Consider the following 26,595-nt stretch of genomic DNA (forward strand, 5'->3'; position numbering starts at 1 on the left):
TGATTTTCATTCCATTAACCATTCTCCAGTCAGAATTTGTCTATTTGGTCAGAGTAGTTCATGAGAGAAAGCTATAGAGATGGATAGCTAGCAGAGCAAACTGCACACTGAACAGCAAATTGCTTTTTTGTGAATAGGATCTCTGTGACTGATGTTCCTGATTTCTGTATCCTGTGACTTCTGAAAATGATTTCAGAAAAGTGCTGAGGTGCTTCCTTTACTTGAGCTGCAATCAGTTTCTCCCTCTTATTTCTGCAATTGGACTCCCTTTCATTTTTAATGACCTCAGAATTCCTGGCATATTAAACCCTTTTCATGTTTATGAGGCAGCATCATGAACGTAGTAGATCTCATCACAAGTATTATACACCAGGCTGGTGAATTGTCACTGTCACAACACTGCAGATGACAACAGGAGGCGCCTTGTTTCCTAGGACTGAATTTGTATGACAGTTTAAAAGGGTATTATCTAGGCATAGTTTTATCATAACTTAGTACTCCAGCATCGACTGAATACTTTACCAGACTTTGCTAGTATGGTGCCTATATGGCTAATTCTCAGTCAGTATCTAAAATAGTTGATAACAACAGACAGTGAAGGATTGGTTAAAACTCATTTGCCATGTTTTCCTTCCTCAACTTGATATGTCACATGTGCCAGCTTGCAACATACTATCTGTTGCCACCATGTAACAGGGTTACTCATTCATGGCTGGAGTAATAGTTACTCTCCTTGTTTTGCTGCCCTACTGGCACATACGACTGTCTAAAAAGTTTCTGACCTTTGATTTTCCCGCATAAAATAGAGACAATAGTGCAGTGCCACTGTACACAGTAAAGGAAGAGACCTTTATGCACATGCATGAATTTTGTCCACGCCTTCTAGCGTGCCAGTCGTTGCCTGTCGGTCACTGAGGGAGGTGCTACACAACGTGTTCATTGGATTACCAATTCTCTCGAGATGACTGAACGTGTTGAGCAAAGATACTGCATAAAATTTTGTCAAAAGCTTGGTGATTCTCAAAGCAAAACAATTTGTAAGATTCAGCAGGTGTTTGGAGAAGATGTGATGGGTGAACACAAATTAAGGAGTGGTTCAACCAATTCAAAAATGGCCGCACATCAGCGGAGAGTGACCAGCATTCTGGCAGGCCCCAAACTGCTCAGAGTGCAGCTGTTGTTGAGAGTGTGTAAAATTTGGTGATGGCAGATCGTCTTTTGACCGTGCGGGAGATTGCCCAAGAGGTTGGAGTGAGTAAAGATTCTGCACATGCAATTTTGCATGATGATTTGAACATGCACTGAGTGACTGTGAAATTCGTGCCCAAGTTGTTGTCGCTGGAATAAAAAGACCTCCATTTTGACGTTGCACAGGACTTTATGGACACTGCCAACACTAATCCTGGGTTTCTGAACACCATGATAACTGGAGATGATGGCGAAAAACTGGCAACTGCATCACGACAACGCTCCCACACATTCATCCCAATTGATCCAAAATTTCTTTGCCAAACATGGAATTACAGCCGTTCGCCATCCTCCCTACTCTCCAGACATGGCTCCATGTGACTTCTGGTTGTTTCCAAAATTGAAGATGCCACTGAAAGGATCCCATTTTGAGAGTAGAGAAGAGATAATACGGAACATGCTGACGGAGCTGAACACCATTCCAAAAGAAACCTTGCAGAGGTGTTTCTGGCAGTGTGTGCAAGCACAAGGGGCCTACTTTAAAGGGGATTAGGGCCAAAGGTCAGATACTTTTTAAGATAGGCCTTGTACTATTAAACCAAATAGTGCAATATTGCATTAGATGAGTGTGATTTGGTACTGTTCTGTCAAATGGAACATAAAACTGCATTGGGTGGGGGGTGGGGAATTGTAACAAGATAGAAACGTGTTTCGTGTTGGCACTGAGCATCTCATGAAACATAGTATGAGCAGTATTTGTTTAAGCTGACTCCATCTACCCATTACAGTTACCTGGCAAAACAAAGGACAAGATGCACCTAGTGACTCTTATGAGAAAATAGAATCAGAGATAGAGATGGGAAAATTTTAATGACTGGGTAGAAGTCATGAGTGGCATCTAACAGGGTTCAGTGTTGCGTCCCCTCTTATTCATTGTTTAGGTGAACCACTATCCACTTAAAATACATCAAGCAGATTCAGTACTCTCTGAAGATGACACAAACATATTTAATTTTGGAATTACAGAAACAGAAGAAACTGTTACACACGTTTCTCATGGAGTTGCATTGTGGTTCTCAGAAAATGGTCTGTACTGCAATTTTTTTAAAAGTATATTCAGTGGAGTAAAAACAACAATAAATGTAGTACATGATGAATGAGAATCACCAAATAGAACAGAATGTTCCAATTTTTGGAACTATGTATTGGCGGGTATTTGAGCAAGGGGAAACAGATTAAGCTGCTCAAGCTGTCAAATTCATCTTTTGATCCACGCATAACTGCTTGTATCTGAAACAAAAGAATCACCTTAACGTGCTTGGGTATTTAGACTCATTAACATCTTACATCATGATGTAATAGTGTTTTTTTTTTTTTTTTTTTTTTTTTTTTTTTTTTTTTTTTCAATGTGGCTATATGTGTGAATGTATCCACTTTATAGAACTAGAGCCAGAACTCAAAGTGAACACTGTTCTCTGTTACATTTGTCTTGCACCACACATCATTCTACTATAGGTGAGTGATTGCTTTTGTCTTATTTTATGTATTGTTCCATAACGCAATATACCTCTTCAGGGAGGGACTGATGACCTCAGAAGTTAAGTCGCATAGTGCTCAGAGCCATTTGAACCTCTTCAAGGATTTAATTAGGCTATCCTAATTACATCCAAACAAAACACACACACACACACACACACACACACACATTCACCAATGAAATCCATACTTCCACACTAATATTATAAATGTGAAAGTAACTCTGTTACACTTCATGACTAAACTGCTGAATTGGTTTTGATGAAATTTGCTTTGGCGATAATTTGAACACTGAGGAAGAAAATAGGTTGCTTTAGAAAATGTGTAGTGTGACATATTTATTGATTTGAAGATGTACAGCGAAACATGGAACAATAATTACTCATTGAGAAAGTTTTGACTTATGATTTTCGAACTTTATCATGACTGCTTTTCGTGTTTGATATGTTCTACATAATAAGATTCAGCATAATGAATACAAAGCTTATACACTCTTGAATGTGTTTAGTCCACATTTCCATCCTAAAACCAGTCACATGCCCATCACATTTTAGCCGCTGAGTGTCAGGTGCCTCTTATACAGGGTATGGCAGTGTTCATTGCATAATTTGACTTGCATAGTACAATGATGTACTGCAGGAATGCATGCTAGCTTGTGCCGCATTTGTGCACTAAAGAGCTGCCATTTCGAATGTGACAGTGATATGGAGCAGTGGAGTGCACAGCATCGTGCCTTTGCTGTTGAAAGTTATTTCAAGAATAATGACTCTGTTATTGCTACCCAGCATCTGTTTCAGCAACATTTCAACTTAGGGACATCATGGGAAAGTTGCAGATGGACAGACCATTGTGAGGTGGGTACGTGCACCGCTTGTCATCATGCACAAACTGTGCATCCGATCGCTCATTCAGGAGAATATTGCACGAAGATCTCCATTTTCACCCATATAAGCTGCAGATTGTTCAGGAAATTAGGCCTCATGATTGGGTTTTACATGAAACATTCTGCTTAACCATGTGTGATCTCCATAGCCAAAATTCACAAATGTTGCACACCATCCTGATAGCAGATGAAGCTCATTTTGAGTTATGTGGTTCAGTGAATAAACAGAATATGTGTTATTGGAGTGATGTAAACCCACATGAACTGCACATCAAGCCCTTGCACAGTTCTCGTGTCACAGTGTGGTGTGTAGTTGTGTCCTCTGGGATTATTGGCTCTTACTTCTTTGAGGATGACAGCGGTGTGGCTGTAACTATCACCAGTGAATGCTACCTAAAGATGCTGCTATACTTTGTTCTTCCCCAGTTAGGTATGGTCGATGTGAATGTGGAACAATTATGGTTTCAACAAGACAGAGTCACCTCGCATCAGCCAGAATGTGACAGACATTTCCCGGTAGAGTAATTTCCCATTTTGGTGACATTTCATGGCCACCTCACTCACCTGACCTTCCATGTGCAGACTTTTTCCTTTGGGGCTACCTGAAGCAAGAAGTGTTCTGAACACGTTGTGCCACTATTCCTGAGTTGAAGGATCACATCAGAACTGCCGTTGGCAATGTCCCAGGGAATACGTTATGCCGAGTTATGGAAAGCTTCCAACACCACCTAGATGAAAGTGTTGTGCAGAGGGGGCATCATTTGACAGGAGTCATATTCAAAAAGTAATCCATGGAATGGACAGTGACTTACATGTTAGTAAATGGCATACCTTTAATTATTAATTGACATAAGAGGTAATAAATAAATTACAGTTACTGCCTGATGGTGTGTTTTTAATATCCTACTATGAACGGTGCCGCACCTTTTAGTTTCTGAGATGATTGCGGACTCACAACAACAGCATCGTTTGAATTGCTGTATGACAAACAGAGAAATGTTGTGTCCTTAGATGTAGAACATGGGGGACTTTTAGTGAGACTGTATTCGATTATGATATGTGAACGTAGCCATGGGTAACAGGCATACATGTGGGGGTAGCTTTCTTTATTGCATGAACAAATATTATAAAATTTGCACTGCACCAAACTACAAATTATTTATTTTCTGTTGTTGTCAGTTTAAAGCTACTTAATAATTTTAGAAAGTCCAATTTTATGTTAGTCACATCACTCTTCATGACAAAACTACTGATGTTGATCAAGAGGTCTTGGTGTTGTGGTTACAGTTTCTACCCCTCAATTATGGAGTCCCGGGTTTGATTCCTGGCTGGGTTGGATTTTCCCCTCTGGGGAATGGGTATGTGCGTGTTGTCCTCATCATCGTTTTATCATGATGGACATGCAAGGCAGCAAAGTGACATTAAATAAAAGACTTGCACCAAGCAGCTGAACATCCGAAATCTTCCTGCCAATAAAGCCATAGGCACATTTCATTTCATTTTGCTGGTGTGGGAGCACAATTGCATGTAACAGCTAGAGTACAATTCTTACACAATCCTCAGTGTGTTTATCTATATTTCCATGCTAATATTGTTAAATGTGAAAGTAATTCTGTCAGTTACATTTTCACAACCAAATTGCTGAGCCAATTTTGATGAAATTTGCTATGGAGGTAGCTTGAACTTTGTGAAAGAAATCAGGCTACTTTAGGATGTAAAAAGAAAGAAGCCGACCCCCTAAGAGGACGAAGTAAGAAGTAAGGAATGGAACATCTTTTTTTTTCTTGAGTGAACATGAACCATGTCAAAAAAATTATTAAATCTGTTAATGTACACCTGTTGTATAATTTATAGATGCCCAAGCCCCTCTGCATGCTCTGCTTGGCAATGACGCTGCATGCACCATGTCGTCATGCATCGAGGGGGGCCGAGGGGACTCCCATCAAGAACTATGCTTACCCGAAGAGGCAGATATGTGAAGCCAGCTGACATTATTGCACGTACAATAGCTTGCTTACTTACTCACCATCACTCTTTATAACAAAACTACTGACACATGAGTATAGCTATGGGTAATAGCTAGTTCAAATACTATTCTAAAAGAATAATGATGTACATGTCTATAAGAACATGTACCATAGTTGCTTGGTATTAAAGTTATTAATGCCATAAGAAAGGTGATTGATATGCTGCAAAAAATCTTTGCTCATTTGCCCAATATCGTAAAAGGCCTGACAAATGTTGTTGTTGTGGTCTTCAGTCCTCAGACTGGTTTGATGCAGCGCTCCATGCTACTCTATCCTGTGCAAGCTTCTTCGTCTCCTAGTACCTACTGCAGCCTACATCCTTCTGAATCTGCTTACTGTATTCATTTCTTGGTCTCCCTCTACGATTTTTACCCTCCACGCTGCCCTCCAGTACCAAATTGGTGATCCCTTGATGCCTCAGAAAATGTCCTACCAACCGATCCCTTCTTCTAGTCAAGTTGTGCCACAAACTCCTCTTCTTCCCAATTCTATTCATTAGTTATGTGATCTACCCATCTAATCTTCAGCATTCTTCTGTAGCACCACATTTTGAAAGCTTCTATTCTCTTCTTGTCTAAACTATTTATCATCCATGTTTCACTTCCATACATGGCTACACTCCATACAAATACATTCAGAAATGACTTCCTGACACTTAAATTAATACTCGATGTTAACAAATTTCTCTTCTTCAGAAACACTTTCCTTGCCATTGCCAGTCTACATTTTATATCCTCTCTACTTCGACCATCATTAGTTTTTTTGCTCCCCAGATAGCAAAACTCCTTTACTACTTTAAGTGTTTCATTTCCTAATCTAATTCCCTCAGCATCACCTGATTTAATTGGACTACATTCCATTATCCTCATTTTGCTTATGTTGATGTTCATCTTATACCCTCCTTTCAAGACACTGTCCATTCCGCTCAACTGCTCTTCCAAGTCCTTTGCTGTCTCTGACAGAATTACAATGTCATCGGCGAACCTCAAAGTTTTTATTTCTTCTCCATGGATTTTAATACCTACTCTGAACTTTCCTTTTGTTTTCTTTACTGCTTGCTCAATATACTGATTGAATAGCATTGGTGAGAGGCTAGAACCCTGTCTCACTCCCTTCCCAACCACTGCTTCCCTTTCATGTCCCTCGACTCTTATAACTGCCATCTGGTTTCTGTACAAATTGTAAATAGCCTTTCGCTCCCTGTATTTTACCCCTGCCACCTTCAGAATTTGAAAGAGAGTATTCCAGTCAACAATGTCAAAAGCTTTCTCTAAGTCTACAAATGCTAGAAACATCGGTTTGCCTTTCCTTAATCTAGCTTCTAAGATATGTCGTAGGGTCAGTGTTGCATCACGTGTTCCAACATTTCTACGGAATCCAAACTGAACTTCCCCGAGGTCAGCTTCTACCAGTTTTTCCATTCGTCTGTAAAGAATTCATGTTAGTATTTTGCAGCTGTGACTTATTAAACTGATAATTCAGTAATTTTCACATCTGCCAACACTGCTTTCTTTGGGATTGGAATTACTATATTCTTCTTGAAATCTGAGGGTATTTCGCCTGTCTCATACATCTTGCTCACCAGATGGTAGAGTTTTGTCAGGACTGGCTCACCCAAGGCTGTCAGTAGTTCTAATGGAATGTTGTCTACTCCCGGGGGCTTTGTTTCGACTCAGGTCTTTCAGTGCTCTGTCAAACTCGTCACGCAGTATCACATCACCAATTTCATCTTCATCTACCTCCTCTTCCATTTCCATAATATTGTCCTCAAGAACATCGCCCCTGTATAGACCCTCTATATACTCCTTCCACCTTTCTGCTTTCCCTTCTTTGCTTAGAACTGGTTTCCATCTGAGCTCTTGATATTCATGCAAGTGGTTCTCTTTTCTCCAAAAGTCTGTTTAATTTTCCTTTAGGCAGTATCTACCTTACCCCTAGTGAGATAAGCCTCTACATCCTTACATTTGTTCTCTAGCCATCCCTGCTTAGCCATTTTGCACTTCCTGTCAATCTCATTTTTGAGACGTTTGTATTCCTTTTTGCCTGCTTCATTTACTGCATTTTTGTATTTTCTCCTTTAATGAATTAAATTCAATATCTCTTCTGTTATCCAAGGATTTCTACTAGCCCTCGTCTTTTTACCTATTTGATCCTCTGCTGCCTTCACTATTTCATTCCTCAAAGCTACCCATTCTTTTTCTACTGTATTTCTTTCCCCCATTCCTGTCAATTGTTCCCTTATGCCCTCCCTGGAACTCTGTACAACCTCTGGTTCTTTCAGTTTATCCAGGTCCCATCTCCTTAAATTCTCACCTTTTTGCAGTTTCTTCAGTTTTAATCTACGGTTCATAACCGATAGATTGTGGTCAGAGTGCACATCTGCCCCTGGAAATGTCTTACAATTTAAAATCTGGTTCCTAAATCTCTGTCTTACCATTATATAATCTATCTGAAACCTTTTAGTATCTCCAGGGTTCTTCCATGTATACAACCTTCTTTTATGATTCTTGAACCAAGTGTTAGCTATGATTAAGTTATGCTCTGTGCAAAATTCTACCAGGCGGCTTCCTCTTTCATTTCTTAGCCCCAATCTATATTCACCTACTACATTTCCTTCTCTTCCTTTTCCTACTGTTGAATTCCAGTAACCCATGACTATTAAATTTTTGTCTCCCTTCACTACCTGAATAATTTCTTTTATCTCATCATACATTTCATCAATTTCTTCATCATCTGCAGAGCTAGTTGGCATATAAACTTGTACTGCTGTAGTAGGCATGGGCTTCGTGTCTGTCTTAGCCACAATAATGCGTTCACTATGCTGTTTGTAGTAGCTTACCCGCACTCCTATTTTTTTTATTCATTATTATTCTGACAAATAGTAAAGCAAATTTTAAATCCAAACAAAAATTTTTCCATGTGGGGTGCTCAAATTCTTTGAGCTAGTGGCATGACAAAAGGAATGTTTTAATTATGTAAAACATTGCAACCCTATTCTTAGATGTGACCAAATGTACTGCCAAAATTAAACAGTATTTTTGTAAATTATATGAATGTAGATGCTTCCAATAAAAAATAAAAGAGTTGAACACTAATATGATAAACTTATCTGCAGTACAAAATTTATATCAGGGAATGACCACCTTTTTTGCTATCTGGTAAACTAGAGAGTAAAAGATATTTTGTATGATTTATACTGTGTGCAAGGTGACTGAGAAGGAATGTCACATAATTTGTGAGGTGATTCTACTTGTGAAAATAAACCGCAAAAATCCTATGAACATGTGTCCGATTTTCAATCATTATGGATCTGGAGGGTGTTGAAGACTACACAATCCATGCATGAGTATGAAGACAAGTGTGACTGTGAATATTACTGAAATGCTGTGGAAGCACTGTGGTGGGCAGTATAGTGGTGGGACAGGCAATCAATCCATCGTGCAAGAGGTGTTCAAGAAGTCGTCTACCCATCTCAATGCGCTTTTCAACTTGTTGGACTTACTCAGTTAAACAACACTCAGGCACAACATGTACACAGCCTCACGACTGCTCGCTGATCCAACCTGTGACTGCACACTGGGTATGATTGCGTCTGTTGCCTTGGTGCGATGTCACAGTTCTGCCATCTGTTGGAGAAACCCCAAACTTCTAGGAAGGATCAGTCATCTGTCCCAACATTATTCTGTCCGCCACAATGCCTGCACAGCATTTTGGTAAGTAATATTCACACTTTTCTCCATACTCATTCGTGGATGTGTGTAATCTTCCACCTGCTCTAGTTTTGTAATGATAAAAAATCGGACGCATGTTTCTTCACAGAATTTTTTCGGTTTATTTTCACATGTGTGTTTTTGCTTTTAGAAAGCTTTAATTGTTGAGTGCCATTAATAGTGTTCCATAGATTTTGTGTTTGTTTTGAATACAGTCAGAGAGAGTCCCTTTAGTCAACCATAGTGCCAGTAGTGCTAGTGTTTGTTTTCAATACAGTCGAGAGACAGGTAGTGCTATTTTCATTGTTTTTTACAAGAAGTGGCTGGCAATCACAGTTTAGTCAATAATCAGCCGCCTTTAGTGAATTAGCAGTCTAGTTAAAGGTTGATTAACTCTCTTCAGTAAACTGATTCCTTAGGATGGATAGTACGTGTGACTGCTGTGTACGGACGTAGGAGGAGCTGGCCACTGTTCGCGAACAGCTGAACGTGTTGATGGCCGCAGTCAGCCGTCTTCAGGCTGCTGCCTCGGTGTGTAGCGGCAGTGGGGAGTCTGGTGCGTCGCAAGGTACACCCCAGGTGTTACATGCTTCACCCACTGTCCCTGCTGTCGAGACATCTTCGCGGGTACCGGGCGCAGTTGGGCCACCCTCTCCCCAAGGGGAGTGGCGGGTTCAGCGGCGTTCGCGGTGCACAAGGTGGAGGGTAAATGTGGAGGCTGGCCGTGTGGCATCGCCCGCCCTGCCTGTGAGTGGACATGTGGCTGCTCATCTACATCTACATTGATACTCCGCAAGCCACCCAACGGTGTGTGGCGGAGGGCACTTTACGTGCCACTGTCATTACCTCCCTTTCCTGTTCCAGTCGCGTATGGTTCGCGGGAAGAACGACTGTCTGAAAGCCTCCGTGCGCGCTCTAATCTCTCTAATTTTACATTCGTGATCTCCTCGGGAAGTATAAGTAGGGGGAAGCAATATATTCGATACCTCATCCAGAAACGCACCCTCTCGAAACCTGGCGAGCAAGCTACACCGCGATGCAGAGCGCCTCTCTTGCAGAGTCTGCCACTTGAGTTTATTAATCATCTCCGTAACGCTATCACGGTTACCAAATAACCCAGTGACGAAACGCGCCGCTCTTCTTTGGATCTTCTCTATCTCCTCCGTCAACCCGACCTGGTACGGATCCCACACTGATGAGCAATACTCAAGTATAGGTCGAACGAGTGTTTTGTAAGCCACCTCCTTTGTTGATGGACTACATTTTCTAAGCACTCTCCCAATGAATCTCAACCTGGTACCCGCCTTACCAACAATTAATTTTATGTGATCATTCCACTTCAAATCGTTCCGTACGCATACTCCCAGATATTTTACAGAAGTAACTGCTACCAGTGTTTGTTCCGCTATCATATAATCATACAATAAAGGATCCTTCTTTCTATGTATTCGCAATACATTACATTTGTCTATGTTAAGGGTCAATTGCCACTCCCTGCACCAAGTGCCTATCCGCTGCAGATCTTCCTGTATTTCGCTACAATTTTCTAATGCAGCAACTTCTCTGTATACTACAGCATCATCCGCGAAAAGCCGCATGGAACTTCCGACACTATCTACTAAGTCATTTATATATATTGTGAAAAGCAATGGTCCCATAACACTCCCCTGTGGCACGCCAGAGGTTACTTTAACGTCTGTAGACGTCTCTCCATTGATAACAACATGCTGTGTTCTGTTTGCTAAAAACTCTTCAATCCAGCCACACAGCTGGTCTGATATTCCGTAGGCTCTTACTTTGTTTATCAGGCGACAGTGCGGAACTGTATCGAACGCCTTCCGGAAGTCAAGAAAAATAGCATCTACCTGGGAGCCTGTATCTAATATTTTCTGGGTCTCATGAACAAATAAGGCGAGTTGGGTCTCACACGATCGCTGTTTCCGGAATCCATGTTGATTCCTACATAGTAGATTCTGGGTTTCCAGAAATGACATGATACGCGAGCAAAAAACATGTTCTAAAATTCTACAAGAGATCGACGTAAGAGATATAGGTCTATAGTTTTGCGCATCTGCTCGACGACCCTTCTTGAAGACTGGGACTATCTGTGCTCTTTTCCAATCATTTGGAACCCTCCGTTCCTCTAGAGACTTGCGGTACACGGCTGTTAGAAGGGGGGCAAGTTCTTTCGCGTACTCTGTGTAGAATCGAATTGGAATCCCGTCAGGTCCAGTGGACCTTCAGCAAGGTCCGAGCAGGCACACGGGGGGAGGAGTTTATTAGTTATTGGGAGGTCCAACATTAGGCGGGTGGTGGAGCACCTTAGGGAAATAGCGAAAAGGTCGGGGAAGAAGGCCAGTGTTCACTCTGTCTGCTTGCCGGGGGGTCTCATCCGAGATGTGGAGGAGGCCCTACCGGCGGCGATAGAGAGCACTGGGTGCACCCGACTGCAAATTGTTGCTCATGTCGGCACCAATGACTCCTGCCGTCTGGGTTCAGAGGTCATCCTCAGTTTGTACAGGCGGTTGGCGGAATTGGTGAAGGCGGAAAGCCTCGCTCGCAGGGTGGAATCAGAGCTAACTATTTGTAGTATCGTTCCCAGAACCGATCGCGGTCCTCTGGTTTGGAGCCGAGTGGAAGGCTTAAACCAGAGGCTCAGATGATTCTGCGGAGATCTGGGGTGCAAATTTCTCGACCTCTGCTATTGGGTGGAGAAATGTAGGGCCCTCCTGAATATGTCAGGCGTGCACTACATGCCGGAAGCGGCTACAAGGGTAGCAGAGTACGTGTGCAGTGCACATGGGGGTTTTTTAGGTTAGAGAATTCCCTCCCTAGGCCCGAAAAGACGCCTCCTGAGACAAGGTAGGAGTAGGCAAAATGCAACAGGGAATAACAATATTAATGTGCTAATAGTAAACTGCAGGAGCGTCTATAGAAAGGTCCCAGAACTGCTCTCATTAATAAACAGTCACAACGCCCATATAGTACTAGGGACAGAAAGTTGGCTGAAACCAGACATAAACAGTAATGAAATCCTAAACTCAGATTGGAATGTATACTGCAGAGACAGACTGGACAGTGAAGGGGGAGGCGTGTTTATAGCAATAAGAAGTGCAGTAGTATCGAAGGAAATTGATGGAGATCCGAAATGTGAAATGATTTGGGTGAAGGTCATGGTTAAAGCAGGCTCAGACATGGTAATTGGATGTCTCTCTGGGACCCCTGGCTCAGCAGCTGTTGTGGCTGAGCACCAGAAGGATAATTTGGAAAATATTTTGAGTAGATTTCCCCACCATGTTATAGTTCTGGGTGGAGATTTTAATTTGCCGGATATAGACTGGGAGACTCAAACGTTCATAACGGGTGGCAGGGATAAAGAATCCAGTGAAATTTTTTTAGGTGCTTTATCTGAAAACTACCGTGAGCAGTTAAACAGAGAACCGACTCGTGGCAATAACATATTAGTCCTTCTGGTGACAAACAGACCCGAACTATTTGAAACAGGTAACGCAGAACAGGGAATCAGCGATCATAAAGCAGTTACGACATCGATGATTTTAGCCGTAAATAGAAATATTAAAAAAGGTAGGAAGATTTTTCTGTTTAGCAAAAGTGACAAAAAGCAGATTTCAAAGTACCTGACGGCTCAACACAAAAGTTTTGTCTCAAGTACAGATAGTGTTGAGGATCAGTGGACAAAGTTCAAAACCATCGTACAATATGCGTTAGATGAGTATGTGCCAAGCAAGATCGTAAGAGGTGGAAAAGAGCCACCGTGGTACAACAACTGAGTCAGAAAACTGCTGCGGAAGCAAAGGAAACTTCACAGCAAACATAAACATAGCCAAAGCCTTGCAGACAAACAAAAATTAGGCGAAGCAAAATGTAGTGTGAGGAGGGCTATGCGAGAGGCGTTCAATGAATTCGAAAGTAAAGTTCTATGTACTGGCTTGGCAGAAAATCCTAAGAAATTTTGGTCTTACATCAAAGCGATATGTGGATCAAAACAAAATGTCCAGACACTCTGTGACCAAAATGGCACTGAAACAGAGGATGACAGACTAAAGGCCGAAATACTAAATGTCTTTTTCCAAAGCCGTTTCACAGAGGAAGACTGTACTGCAGTCCCTTCTCTAGATTGTTGCACAGATGACAAAATGGTAGATATTGAAATAGACGACAGAGGGATAGAGAAACAACTAAAATCGCTCAAAAGAGGAAAGGCCGCTGGACCTGATGGGATACCAGTTCGATTTTACACAGAGTACGCGAAGGAACTTGCCCCCCTTCTTGCAGCGGTGTACCGTAGGTCTCTAGAAGAGCGTAGCGTTCCAAAGGATTGGAAAAGGGCACAGGTCATCCCCGTTTTCAAGAAGGGATGTCGAACAGATGTGCAAAACTATAGACCTATATCTCTAACGTCGATCAGTCGTAGAATTTTGGAACACGTATTATGTTCGAGTATAATGACTTTTCTGGAGACTATAAATCTACTCTGTAGGAATCAGCATGGGTTTCGAAAAAGACGGTCATGTGAAACCCAGCTCGCGCTATTCGTCCACGAGACACAGAGGGCCGTAGACACGGGTTCACAGGTAGATGCCATGTTTCTTGACTTCCGCAAGGCGTTCGATACAGTTCCCCATAGTCGTTTAATGAACAAAGTAAGAGCATATGGACTATCAGACCAATTGTGTGATTGGATTGAGGAGTTCCTAGATAACAGAACGCAGCATGTCATTCTCAATGGAGAGAAGTCTTCCGAAGTAAGAGTGATTTCAGGTGTGCCGCAGGGGAGTGTCATAGGACCATTGCTATTCACAATATACATAAATGACCTGGTGGATGACATCAGAAATTCACTGAGGCTTTTTGCAGATGATGCTGTGGTGTATCGAGAGGTTGTAACAATGCAAAATTGTACTGAAATGCAGGAGGATCTGCAGCGAATTGACGCATGGTGCAGGGAATGGCAATTGAATCTCAATGTAGACAAGTGTAATGTGCTGCAAATACATAGAAAGATAGATCCCTTATCATTTAGATACAAAATAGCAGGTCAGCAACTGGAAGCAGTTAATTCCATAAATTATCTAGGAGTACGCATTAGGGGTGATTTAAATGGAATGATCATATAAAGTTGATCGTCGGTAAAGCAGATGCCAGACTGAGATTCATTGGAAGAATCCTAAGGAAATGCAATCCGAAAACAAAGGAAGTAGGTTATAGTACGCTTGTTCACCCACTGCTTGAATACTGGTCAGCAGTGTGGGATCCGTACCAGATAGGGTTGATAGAAGAGATAGAGAAGATCCAACGGAGAGCAGCGTGCTTCATTACAGGATCATTTAGTAATCGCGAAAGCAATATGGAGATGATAGATAAACTCCAGTGGAAGACTCTGCAGGAGAGACGCTCAGTAGCTCGGTACGGGCTTTTGTTAATGTTTCGAGAACATACCTTCACCGAAGAGTCAAGCAGTATATTGCTCCCTCCTACGTATATCTCGCGAAGAGACCATGAGGATAAAATCAGAGAGATTAGAGCCCACACAGAAGCAAACTGACAATCCTTCTTTCCACGAACAATACGAGACTGGAATAGAAGGGTGAACCGATAGAGGTACTCAGAGTACCCTCTGCCACACACCGTCAGGTGGCTTGCGGAGTATGGATGTAGATGTAGATGTAGATGTAGAATCGCCTCACAAATAATGTGACATTCCTCTGTTTATTCATTAGTCTGTGATAGATTTATGTTCAATTCAATGCACATGGTCCGCAATTCTGGAACTCTGAAAAAGGTCTCAATTGGAGAACTCCATTGAATCTGCAAAGAAGATTCTCCAAAAGTCAACTCTTTTTAGGAATTTCTGTCATACTATTCCTATCTTACAATCTTTGCAAGATCATACAAGTAGCGGAAGGTAGTATGCACAAGGATTATTCAATCAGGTATGCCAGTTTATTCCCATATTGATTATGTCTGATCTTATTAATTGATCTTCTCATTTAAATTTGTTGTTCATGATAGTGAAGCAATGAATGTTTGTACAATGTTCAAAGAACTTACGCAAATACAGTCGGATGACACCATCGACAGCTGCCGAAATTTTGACAGGAGCAGATCCTACTATTTTCAAGGCATAACTGCAGCAAGTAGTTCCGTTGCACAGTGCTTACTAGCAGCAGTTATGCACTGGAAATGGCAGGGCACGCTCCTGTCCAAATATCAGCAGCCGTTGATGACATCACCCAGATATATTCCCGAAAGTTATTTGAACAAGGTATTTACAATTCTTCCACTGCCATTATTTTTGTCCTGAAACTGGGTTTGGTATTCACAGTTAGTGGTTACCTTTTCTTCCCAGAAGAGCAATTAGAAATGACAGAATTGACATGAGAAAGCTTCTCAGTATTATACTAGAATACTAGCTGGGCACATTTCAACGATAATGCTCACACTTCTTATTGATAACAAACTATTCACTCCATTTATAATGAGGGCACCAGTTCAAATAGCCAACTTAAGAAATTGTTTATATTTTTTAAGGATAATACTGCAAAATTTTTGCACTAAACCCTTAACATTGGAAATCAGTATGTGTGACTTACTTTTGAAATGAAAGTCAAGAGAAAGGGATGAAACAGGTTTTCGGAAGAGAAATATCCACTTAGCAGCTACAGTTAAAATTAAAACAGAAAGACTTGGAGCAGTGGAAAGTGGATCTATTATGTAACTGAGGCTTTGTCCAAATAAAATAAGTATTAGTCTTATTGCACTAAAACATTGTGGACAATGATCTTTTAATCAGGTTACGTGCTAGAGGTATGAAATCTTTAGGTTATGCCATAAATATATCCTAAATTTCCAAAATAATTTTCCTAGGCATCAACTGCAGTATACATCTTAGGTCCTGTGCTACCCATAATTATATACCTTACCACTATGGAAGCTACCTGTGTGAGCTGCCTTATAGTAAAACATGGTCAGTGTACTCTATTGTTACCACATGCAGGCATACTCATATTCCGTTTCTAACAGAGTGAAGGTTACTAAAGGAAAGGCAAACTATTGAAGCATATCTGAAATGTAAGTTCTGTTCAAGGTTTTGTTTTGAGTGGGCATTGTCAAGTCATAATGCATAACTATATACAAATTGCTGTAAGTGGCAATATTCTATTACCCTGTTGCTGATAATTCTGCAGATCATAACAGCAGGGCTCTGGATATTTGATTATTTACTATCTGGGTATCTATTTCAGCAGCACTTGCTGTGAGCTCATGAAGTGGGAACTGATTTCCATTGTGTGCTTCAGCCCTGTCACTCATCTGGTGGCAATATACTATACATTACTTATGTCTGTTCTTCATCTTCCTCCACTTTTATCCTCAAAGCTTAACTGTGATTTACTTTCCTCTCTACTCATGTTTGTGGTGGGAGGGTGCAAATCACTATCTGTACATCCAAAGGTATGTTTTCTGCGGCCTTTCTAAATTGCTTCAGACAAGTACTGAGATGATTGTTTGAAAAGGCTATTGCCAATTTCTTCGCCAGCTAAGATAGGGCCCCAGTTCAAATGAATTTGATTGTAATGAGATGATAAATGGTAATCTTCCTTCTTTTCATTTCATTTACATTTGGACCTTTAAAATCTGTAGTTCTTGAAGAATTAATTAGGTTTTACTTAATGATATGTCCTAATCTTTTCCTCTGACTTGTGTATCTCCTAATTTACAGCTTCAAATGACTTTGTCTTCTCTTTGGCTTCTGAAAATTTTGCCTCCACTCCCTCTTCTTGAAGCTGTGCGTCATCATCAAAACGCTGCATAGCCAACCACTTCATTGCTGTGAATAAGTGGAAGTCGCTCAGTGCCAGGTCGGGACTGTACGGCGGATGAGGAAACAACTCCCACTTAAAAGATTCGAGAACTTCACGAGTGGCATTTGCCGTGTGGGCCCGGGCATTGTCGTGAATCAGCAATATCTTTGAGCCCAACTTTCCCCTGCGCTCGTTTTGTATTGCTCTTCTGACGTTGTGCAGAGTTTGGCACTACCTTTGAGAGTTTATTGTAGTGCCTCTTTCCAGGAAATCCACAAAAATCACACCTTTTCTGTCCCAAAAGAAGAGGTAACCACGTGGTTGAAGGCGCAGGCGGCCGAATTTTATGACGAAAGAATTTCCAAGCTCGTCCATCGCTACGATAAGTGTCTTAATTTAAATGGCAACTATGTAGAAAAGTAGTATTTAAGTGTGGCTTTCATCTGTATATAATAAAAAAAATTCCAATACTTTATTTATTTTTAATTCCAAAACGTACTTTGTGGATAGCCCTCATATTTTTCACTTGCTTCTGACATCCTTTATTAAAATCCATATTCTAAACACCTTATTGTTATTGAAAAGCACTTCTTTAACTTGAGAATTTCACCAAGTTAACTTCTTGTATCTTCTCTTGTTAATTAGTTCTGCCATGCACCTCCTATGATGCTTCTACCAGTGTGCTCTTTAAAACTCCTGCATTCTTCTTCCACAGTTTGCAACTCACCTAGGGCTTTTTTCTTCTTACTTTCTGCTGATATTGTTCTTTTAGCTCTTCTGTTGCTGATATTGTCCGTTTAGCTTTTCCATGAACCATGGACCTTGCCGTTGGTGGGGAGGCTTGCGTGCCTCAGCGATACAGATACCCGTACTGTAGGTGCAATCACAACGGAGGGGTATCTGTTGAGAGGCCATCCAAAAGTGTGGTTCCTGAAGAGGTGCAGCAGCCTTTTCAGTAGTTGCAGGGGCAACAGTCTGGATGATTGTCTGATCTGGCCTTGTAACACTAACCAAAACGACCTTGCTGTGCTGGTACTGCGAATGGCTGAAAGCAAGGGGAAACTACAGGCATAATTTTTCCTGAGGGCATGCAGCTTTACTGTATGGTTAAATGATGATGACGTCCTCTTGGGTAAAATATTCCGGAGGTAAAATAGTCTCCCATTTGGCCATTTGGATCTCCGGGCGGGGGCTACTCAAGAGGATGTCGTTATCAGGAGAAAGAAAACTGGCGTTCTACGGATCGGAGCGTATAATGTCAGATCCCTTAATCGGGCAGGTAGGTTAGAAAATTTAAAAAGGGAAATGGATAGGTTAAAGTTAGATATAATGGGAATTAGTAAAGTTCGGTGGTAGGAGGAACAAGACTTCTGGTCAGGTGACTACAGGGCTATAAACACAAAATCAAATAGGGGTAATGCAGGAGTAGGTTTAATAATGAATAGGAAAATAGGAATGCGGGTAAGCTACTACAAATAGCATAGTGAACGCATTACTGTGGCCAAGATAGATATGAAGCCCACGCCTATCACAGTAGTACAAGTTTATATGCCAACTAGCCCTGCAGATGACAAAGAGGTTTATGAAATGTATGATGAGATAAAAGAAATTATTCAGATAGTGAATGGAGATGAAAATTTAATAGTCATGGGTGACTGGAATTCGTCAGTCGGAAAAGGGAGAGAAGGAAATGTAGTAGGTGAATATGGATTGGGAGTAAGAAATGAAAGAGGAAGCCGCCTGGTATAACTTTGCACAGAGCACAACTTAATCATAGCTAACACTTGGTTCAAGAATCATAAAAGAAGGTTGTATATATGGAAGAAGCCTGGAGATACTAAAAGGTTTCATATAGATTATATAATGGTAAGACAGAGATTTAGGAACCAGGTTTTAAATTGTAAGACATTTCCAGGGGCAGATGTGGACTCTGACCACAATCTGTTGGTTATGAACTGTAGATTAAAACTGAAGAAACTACAAAAAGGTGGTAATTTAAGGAGATGGGACCTGGATAAACTGACTAAACCAGAGGTTGTACAGAGTTTCAGGGAGAGCATAAGGGAACAATTGACAGGAATGGGGGAAAGAAATACAGTAGAAGAAGAATGGGTAGCTTTGAGGGATGAGGTAGTGAAGGCAGCAGAGGATCAAGTAGGTAAAAAGACGAGGGCTAGTAGAAATCCTTGGGTAACAGAAGGAATATTTAATTTAATTGATGAAAGGAGAAAATATAAATATCCAGTAAATGAAGCAGGCAAAAAGAAATACAAATGTCTCAAAAATGAGATCGACAGGAAGTGCAAAATGGCTAAGCAGGGATGGCTAGAGGACAAATGTAAGGATGTAGAGGCTTATCTCACTAGGGGTAAGATAGATACTGCCTACAGGAAAATTAAAGAGACCTTTGGAGAAAAGAGAACCACTTGTATGAATATCAAGAGCTCAGATGGAAACCAGTTCTAAGCAAAGAAGGGAAAGCAGAAAGGTGGAAGGAGTATATAGAGGGTCTATACAAGGGCGATGTACTTGAGGACAATATTATGGAAATTATATACTTGAGGACAATATTATGGAAATGGAAGACGATGTAGATGAAGATGAAAGGGGAGGTATGATGCTGCGTGAAGAGTTTGACAGAGCACTGAAAGACCTGAGTCAAAACAAGGCCCCGGGAGTTGACAACATTCCATTAGAACTACTGACAGCCTTGGGTGAGCCAGTCCTGACAAAACTCCACCATCTGGTGAGCAAGATGTATGAGACAGGCGAAATACCCTCAGACTACAAGAAGAATATAATAATTCCAATCCCAAAGTAAGCAGGTGTTGCCAAATGTGAAAGTTACCAAACTATCAGTTTAATAAGTCAAGGCTGCAAAATACTAACGTGAATTCTTTACAGACGAGTGGAAAAACTGGTAGAAGCCGACCTCAGGGAGGATCAGTTTGGATTCTGTAGAAATATCGGAACACGTGAGGCAATACTGACCCTACGACTTATCTTAGAAGCTAGATTAAGGAAAGGCAAACCTACGTTTCTAGCATTTGTAGACTTAGAGAAAGCTTTTGACGATGTTGACTGGAATACTCTCTTTCAAATTCTGATGGTGGCAGGGGTAAAATACAGGGAGCGAAAAGCTATTTACAATTTGTACAGAAACCAGATGGCAGTTATAAGAGTCGAGGTACATCAAAGGGAAGCAGTGGTTGGGAAGGGAGTGAGACAGGGTTGTAGCCTGTCCTCGATGTTATTCAATCTGAATATTGAGCAAGCAGTGAAGGAAACAAAGCCGGCCGCTGGTGGCCGAGCGGTTCTGGCACTACAGTCTGGAACCGCGCGACCGCTACGGTCGCAGGTTCGAATCCTGCCTCGGGCATGGATGTGTGTGTTGTCCTTAGGTTAGTTAGGTTTAAGTAGTTCTAAGTTCTAGGGGACTTATGACCTCAGCAGTTGAGTCCCATAGTGCTCAGAGCCATTTGAACCATTTTGAAGGAAACAAAAGAAAAATTCGGAGTAGGTATTAAAATCCATGGAGAAGAAATAAAAACTTTGAGGTTCGCCGATGACATTGTAATTCTGTCAGAGACAGCAAAGGACTTGGAAGAGCAGTTGAATGGAATGGATAGTGTCTTGAAAGGAGGATATAGGATGAACATCAAAAAAAGCAAAATGAGGATAATGGAATGTAGTCGAATTGAATCGGGTGATGCTGAGGGAATTAGATTAGGAAATGAGACACTTAACGTAGTAAAGGAGTTTTGCTATTTGGGGAGCAAAATAACTGATGATGGTCGAAGCAGAGAAGATATAAAATGTAGACTGGCAATGGCAAGGAAAGCATTTCTGAAGAAGAGAAATCTGTTAACATCGAGTATTAATTTAAGTGTCAGGAAGTCGTTTATGAAGGTATTTGTATGGAGTGTAGCCATGTATGGAAGTGAAACATGGACGATCTTTAGTTTGGACAAGAAGAGAATAGAAGCTTTCGAAATATGGTGCTACAGAAGAATGCTGAAGATTAGATGGGTAGATCACATAACTAATGAGGAAGTATTGAATAGAATTGGGGAGAAGAGAAGTTTGTGGCACAACTTGACTAGGAGAAGGGCTCGGTTCATAGGTCATGTTCTGAGGCATCAAGGGATCACCAATTTAGTATTGTAGGGCAGTGTGGAGGGTAAAAATTGTAGAGGGAGACTAAGAGATGAATACACTAAGCAGATTCGGAAGGATGTAGGTTGCAGTGGGTATTGGGAGATGAAGAAGCTTGCACAGGATAACGTAGCATGGAGAGCTGCGTCAAACCAGTCTCAGGACTGAAGACCACAACAACAACAACAACAACCTTTCTTTCTTTTTACCTTCCATAGTCACGTTCACCTTTCAATGATTTACTGACACGTAGGGTCGCCATAGATTTCATGGGCCCCTAGACAAATTTTTGTGGGGGTCCCTAGGCCATCTCAGCCCAAAGCAGTTAATTATCACAAATATTAATTCTTCAGTATGTTGTTTTACACATCAGTGGTAAATAAATGCTGCCTGCACAGTCCTCTGTCAATTATTTATTTATTGATTGAATGTACTGTCTTTAAATAGTTACAAATTTTAATATAACATAATAATAATAATAATAGTAGTAATAGCTATCGAAAGAAAATCAGTCAGTCCATATTTAAATAAATTTAATCTCCAGAAAAGTTTCGATTATTTCTTGCTCACAAATGAGCCAAATGATGGCTGTGGGGATTTATTATTTAATTTCGCAGTAGGGGGTGTTCAGTCGTTGCCATACTTCATTATTAATATGTGTTGTAAAATTGAGTTTGATAGTTAGTTGACTATCACTTCTTCTACTTTTCTTGAGTCGTGTCAGATGCCAGTATGGGGAAAAAAGAGGTAAGCAGTTTGGTGGCTGCAAGGCCAGAAGTGTTGTGCAGGGATGTCTCTGGCAGTGGTGACAACATTTGCAGCTCACGCTCTATTGTGACCATTTGCCATACAGAAAGTAACACACAGAAGTACAAATGCATAAATTGCATAAAATGCATAAATTGGCAGCAGTGTTAAGCATCACAAAAACTCATGAATCCCATTGACAAGTGTCAAGCAGTACTAGGGGGCATTGCCCCAAGAAAAGTATAATATCTTTTTGTTGTGTTGATTTTCTGTTATTTTAAATTTATAAACTAGCAAAAGCATCACTAGCAACATTGACTTTACATGATTGTACAATTGCCCAGCACAGACAGCTTGATGAAAATTTCAATATTAAAGAGAATCACAGTTGAATAGTGAGCGAAAATAGATATAGAGAGATAATTTTTTTCAATGGCCCCCCCTCCCGAACTTGTCAGAATCCCCCCCTCCCCTGTCCCCCTCCCCTCCCTCATATGGGTGGCCCTGCCATCACTTCCCAAGATTTCTGTGAGGTCTTTCCAGCAATTGGAATGATAATGGGGCACATGTCACCACTGTATTGCACTCCAGCTGGTAGTGCACGACTTCTTGCCATTGCCCATGTCCCACTACTTGGACGAGGGGTTGGACTCTGGGAGTCCTTTCCCTGCTCTTGATTATTCCTTTATTCTAAATAATTTATATTGCTCCTGTTGAAGTAATTTTAAAAGATATCTGAACTCTGGATGCTCAGTCATATTCTTAATTTTTTATTGTTGTTTTGCCTGAATGTAGTTGTATCTGATATAAAGATTAATAAATAAATATGATTAGTATTAATTTTTACCTTCATATTGCATATAAACAATGTGGTTACTCTTGTGAAGCATGCATTTGTAGAACATTATAGCATGTTGTAGCAATTCCTTTGATGATTATTTATCCACAGACATATAAACCAGTGAGAAATAAAATCTGTATGAATTTTGGGTGTAATGCAATGTTTTCTTACACGAATGTGTAATTTTTGCATAATCTGCTTTTCAGGAAATGGGTTTTATAAAATTCATTGGTGCCAGACTATTTGAAGCCACTATTTGCTTCATACTTATTACAGTGCTGCCTCTGCCACCTTACATGGAATTTACGGCCTACAGGTTTGTCTTAAGAACTGTAAATCTATACTGTATATCAGCTTCACTCAAACTTCTTATAGTGGTGAGACTTAGAGGAAGTTTATTTAGTAGTGAATTATCAAAATTGATATTGAGAGGACCAGATAGTAAACAACAAGGTAGTAGATACTTGTGTAACTTCTTGTAATTGGGGTTCCCATTCAAGTAAAAAATAAAAATAAAAAAGTTAAATAAACTAAAAGGAATGTATGAGATATCAAGAATTGTTTTAGTAACAGTTGGGTGCTTATTTAAGAGGACTGTGTTTAGGATTGTTATTTAACTATTTTTATATGAAGACTGTATTATAAACTCATTTCTAAATAATGGGCTACTTAAGAAACCATGTGCTTTGATAACATTTTTTATCTGCAATGAATTTTCTGATCTGTTATTAATCATTTCACATGTACTTGCTATGGCTACTAATATAATGTTATGTTAAATAGTTCTGGACTCCATTTTAGTCATCTGTTGGCTCAACCTTTCTGTATATTACTATATTTCACGATATTATATTTAAGTTACCATTTTAATTTTGATTATGTTTGTCTGACATTTTGTTGTAGTAGCTGACTGATAACTTCTTTTATCTTCACGAATGTTGGAGAGGCTTTCTTTTTCTGTTTTTTTTTCCCATCATTGTATAATGGCAGCCTGCACAAGGATCACCACAATACATAACAAATAAACAAACAACAGTTTTGGTATGCCAGAAGAAAATAAATCTTCGGCAGATATAGAATTCTTATGTAGTCTTCATCAATTTGAGCTATGTTTATTATATATGAACACAATTTTAAGGAATCTCAATCAAGCTATCACCAGTTATAACTATGAAACATTGCAGGAACTATTATGATCACTTTTGTATTCCTTCAGATGCACACACACACTGTTCAAGCATATGACATATAGAAGTGCAATAAAGCTGCCACTAAGGTCACAATTTCATACTTTTACAAAAAGCTCGAGAAAACCAGGTATGATTCTCTTACTTCAAAGAAGTGTGGGAATATCCAAGAAATTGTGAGCTATTGTGAATAATCCAAAACAAGAGAAATCAAAATACATCAGGAAAGTCAGTAAAGCAAACAATGAATTCAGCAAAACACACAGCTTAATAGAGTACAAAGATCTGCTTGACTGTGGCTGGTGCTCTGCTTAAATAGCAAGAGGTGCTGCCCATCTCACACCATGTTGCTGTGATGTACAGTGATCTTCGAGGGCATAAAGCAAACTATTGCCATCACAAATCAATTTCACTGTAATTACTCTGGAGGTCAGTGTGTTCATTTCCTTGTCTCTGGCGCTGGTAAATGCGAAATTCATGTTGGTGACAAGTGTGGGGTACATCTGTATTTTTGTGTGAATTCTTTTTGTGCTGTCCTACAGGATAACCTGAGGAAATATTGCAATAAATGACAAAATTTTTATATTGTACAAAAGAGCTTCGAGACTACAATGAAGAACTGTAAGTTACAAACCTTGCAATTATTGCCTCTTCAGGACAGTCAGGATATTTATGCACATGTATTATTATATATATTCACTGATGATATTTTTGTAGTCAGCATTTTTTAAACAAGTTATTTCATGGCCAATTGTGATACATGAAACAAAGATAGTTTGCTCTTGCACTCAGTCCAAGGACAGGTCAACAGTAGTCAGGTTGGCAGCAGTACCAATAATAGCAAACCTCCAGTCTTCACATTTTTCTGCCATCTTCATTTCTGTGTAGAGGAGCTACAGCCAAAACTTTTTAAATTTGATCTACATACTACATACGTAGCCTTCTACTAGTTTATTAAGCATTCACATAATACCCCTCTATTTTTGTTTTAGGATATGGGTCTGTATTTCAGCAGCTTAATCCTATTTCCTTTCTTGTGTGTTGATGTGACCTGTACAACTTTCCAGTCTATATGTGTGAATCTTCCACCAAGTGAGCAGTTGTGTATGACTGCTAAGTATGGAGCTATTATGTCAGCTTACTCTGAAAAGAACCCAGTTTGTATACATTCTGGACTGGAAGACTTGTTTTTATTAATTGATTAAATTGCTTTGCTGCTATTAAGTGACTCATGTTGACAGCTGTTCTGTTTTGAACTCTGCAATATTTACTTACCTATGTAGATCCAGTTGTGAGGAAATTTCTCAAGGATGTGGGAAATATCAAAATAAAATATAATGATGGACTAATCCCACATTCTAGCAAAAAGCTAAGTATCAGGATGTTGTTTAATGTTATTTTTGAAGGACATTTGTCATCATTGACTCATATAATGTATTTAATGATCAACAGTAAAGGTTCTACTTTGAAAAAAAAAAAAAAATACTGCTGATTTTCTGGTTAAATTGTTTAGCTGCCATATATATTTTACTGCTTATTTAACAGTTGGAAACATAATGAAGAGCAGGTTAGTAATTACGATACACCATATAAATTTAAATAAAAATCAACTCTTGTTGCAGTAAGTCAGCCTAGAGCTGGTTTCACAAAAGTACCCATGAAGCTAACATAAGGACTATACAAACAATAGCTTGCAATATGGGGAATGGACTGGGTGGAAATGGTTCATGTATCAGTTATAGATAAGAAAGCTCAATAGGGTGTATGGAATGTGCCACCTATGCATTGCTCATACAATCACATTTAAATTCATGTAACCAGTAATAATTTGTGTTGAGTGCTGTTGCAGTATCTCTTTGAACTTTTCTCAGCATAGTGGAGTGCAGTTCAACATTTTAACAAAAATCGTTTGTCACTGAATGATATTCATTTGTACCCATTTCCATGGAACATATGACACTACTCTCTTAAGATAGCTACCAGTAAACAATGGCCTTTTCTTTAAAGGGTACTAGAGTTATCAATCTTCTATTCAGCATCTTGTAAATGCCATATTAGACTTGTTAGTGCTCTCATCATATTACATTGTAGTTCAGCTCTCATCAATTTAAATGTGCTATATAATGCTATATAAAGAGACTCTGATAGTTTGAAGGAAGTAATACACAATCTCACTTTCTCACAAACGTTTCTGCACTTCTTTTCAGTGTACATTACTTATGGTTGTACACACTAATTCTTCATCCTAAACCATTCTGCAAAAACTTCACAATGTATGCTTAGGAACATTGGTCAAAAATGCTACATATGCAGATACATTCATGTGAGTAAATTCTAAATGATGCCAATAGCAAGTTTCTTTAATTTTTGGCAAAAGGAAGAAATTATTTGGGGCCCGTCACAGCCCTAAATTGGTCATAGAATTGTCCAGATTTAGGACTAGCCAAGAAATGCTCGTATTTTGAATGTCTTGGGTACTGTCCTGTAGCCATAGTGAG

The 26,595-nt window shown here is 40.0% G+C and overlaps 1 protein-coding gene across 3 annotated transcripts in view; it reads left to right on the top strand.

The window, feature by feature from the left end:
- The window catches only part of LOC124621941 (adipocyte plasma membrane-associated protein-like), a 121,170-nt gene that overhangs the window by 18,746 nt on the left and 75,829 nt on the right, over positions 1–26,595 (top strand). For 2 of the 3 annotated variants that reach the window (XM_047147472.1, XM_047147457.1), the window contains exon 2: positions 23,117–23,226. In XM_047147472.1, the coding sequence (XP_047003428.1) occupies positions 23,120–23,226 (107 nt within the window). In that variant the 5' untranslated portion in view covers positions 23,117–23,119. Of the gene's footprint in view, positions 1–16,812; positions 16,818–23,116; positions 23,227–26,595 lie in introns of those variants that run through there. The other variant, XM_047147465.1, reaches the window with a different exon arrangement.

This window comes from Schistocerca americana, chromosome 1 (assembly GCF_021461395.2).
Source record: "Schistocerca americana isolate TAMUIC-IGC-003095 chromosome 1, iqSchAmer2.1, whole genome shotgun sequence".
Taxonomy (NCBI): Eukaryota; Metazoa; Arthropoda; class Insecta; order Orthoptera; family Acrididae; genus Schistocerca; species Schistocerca americana.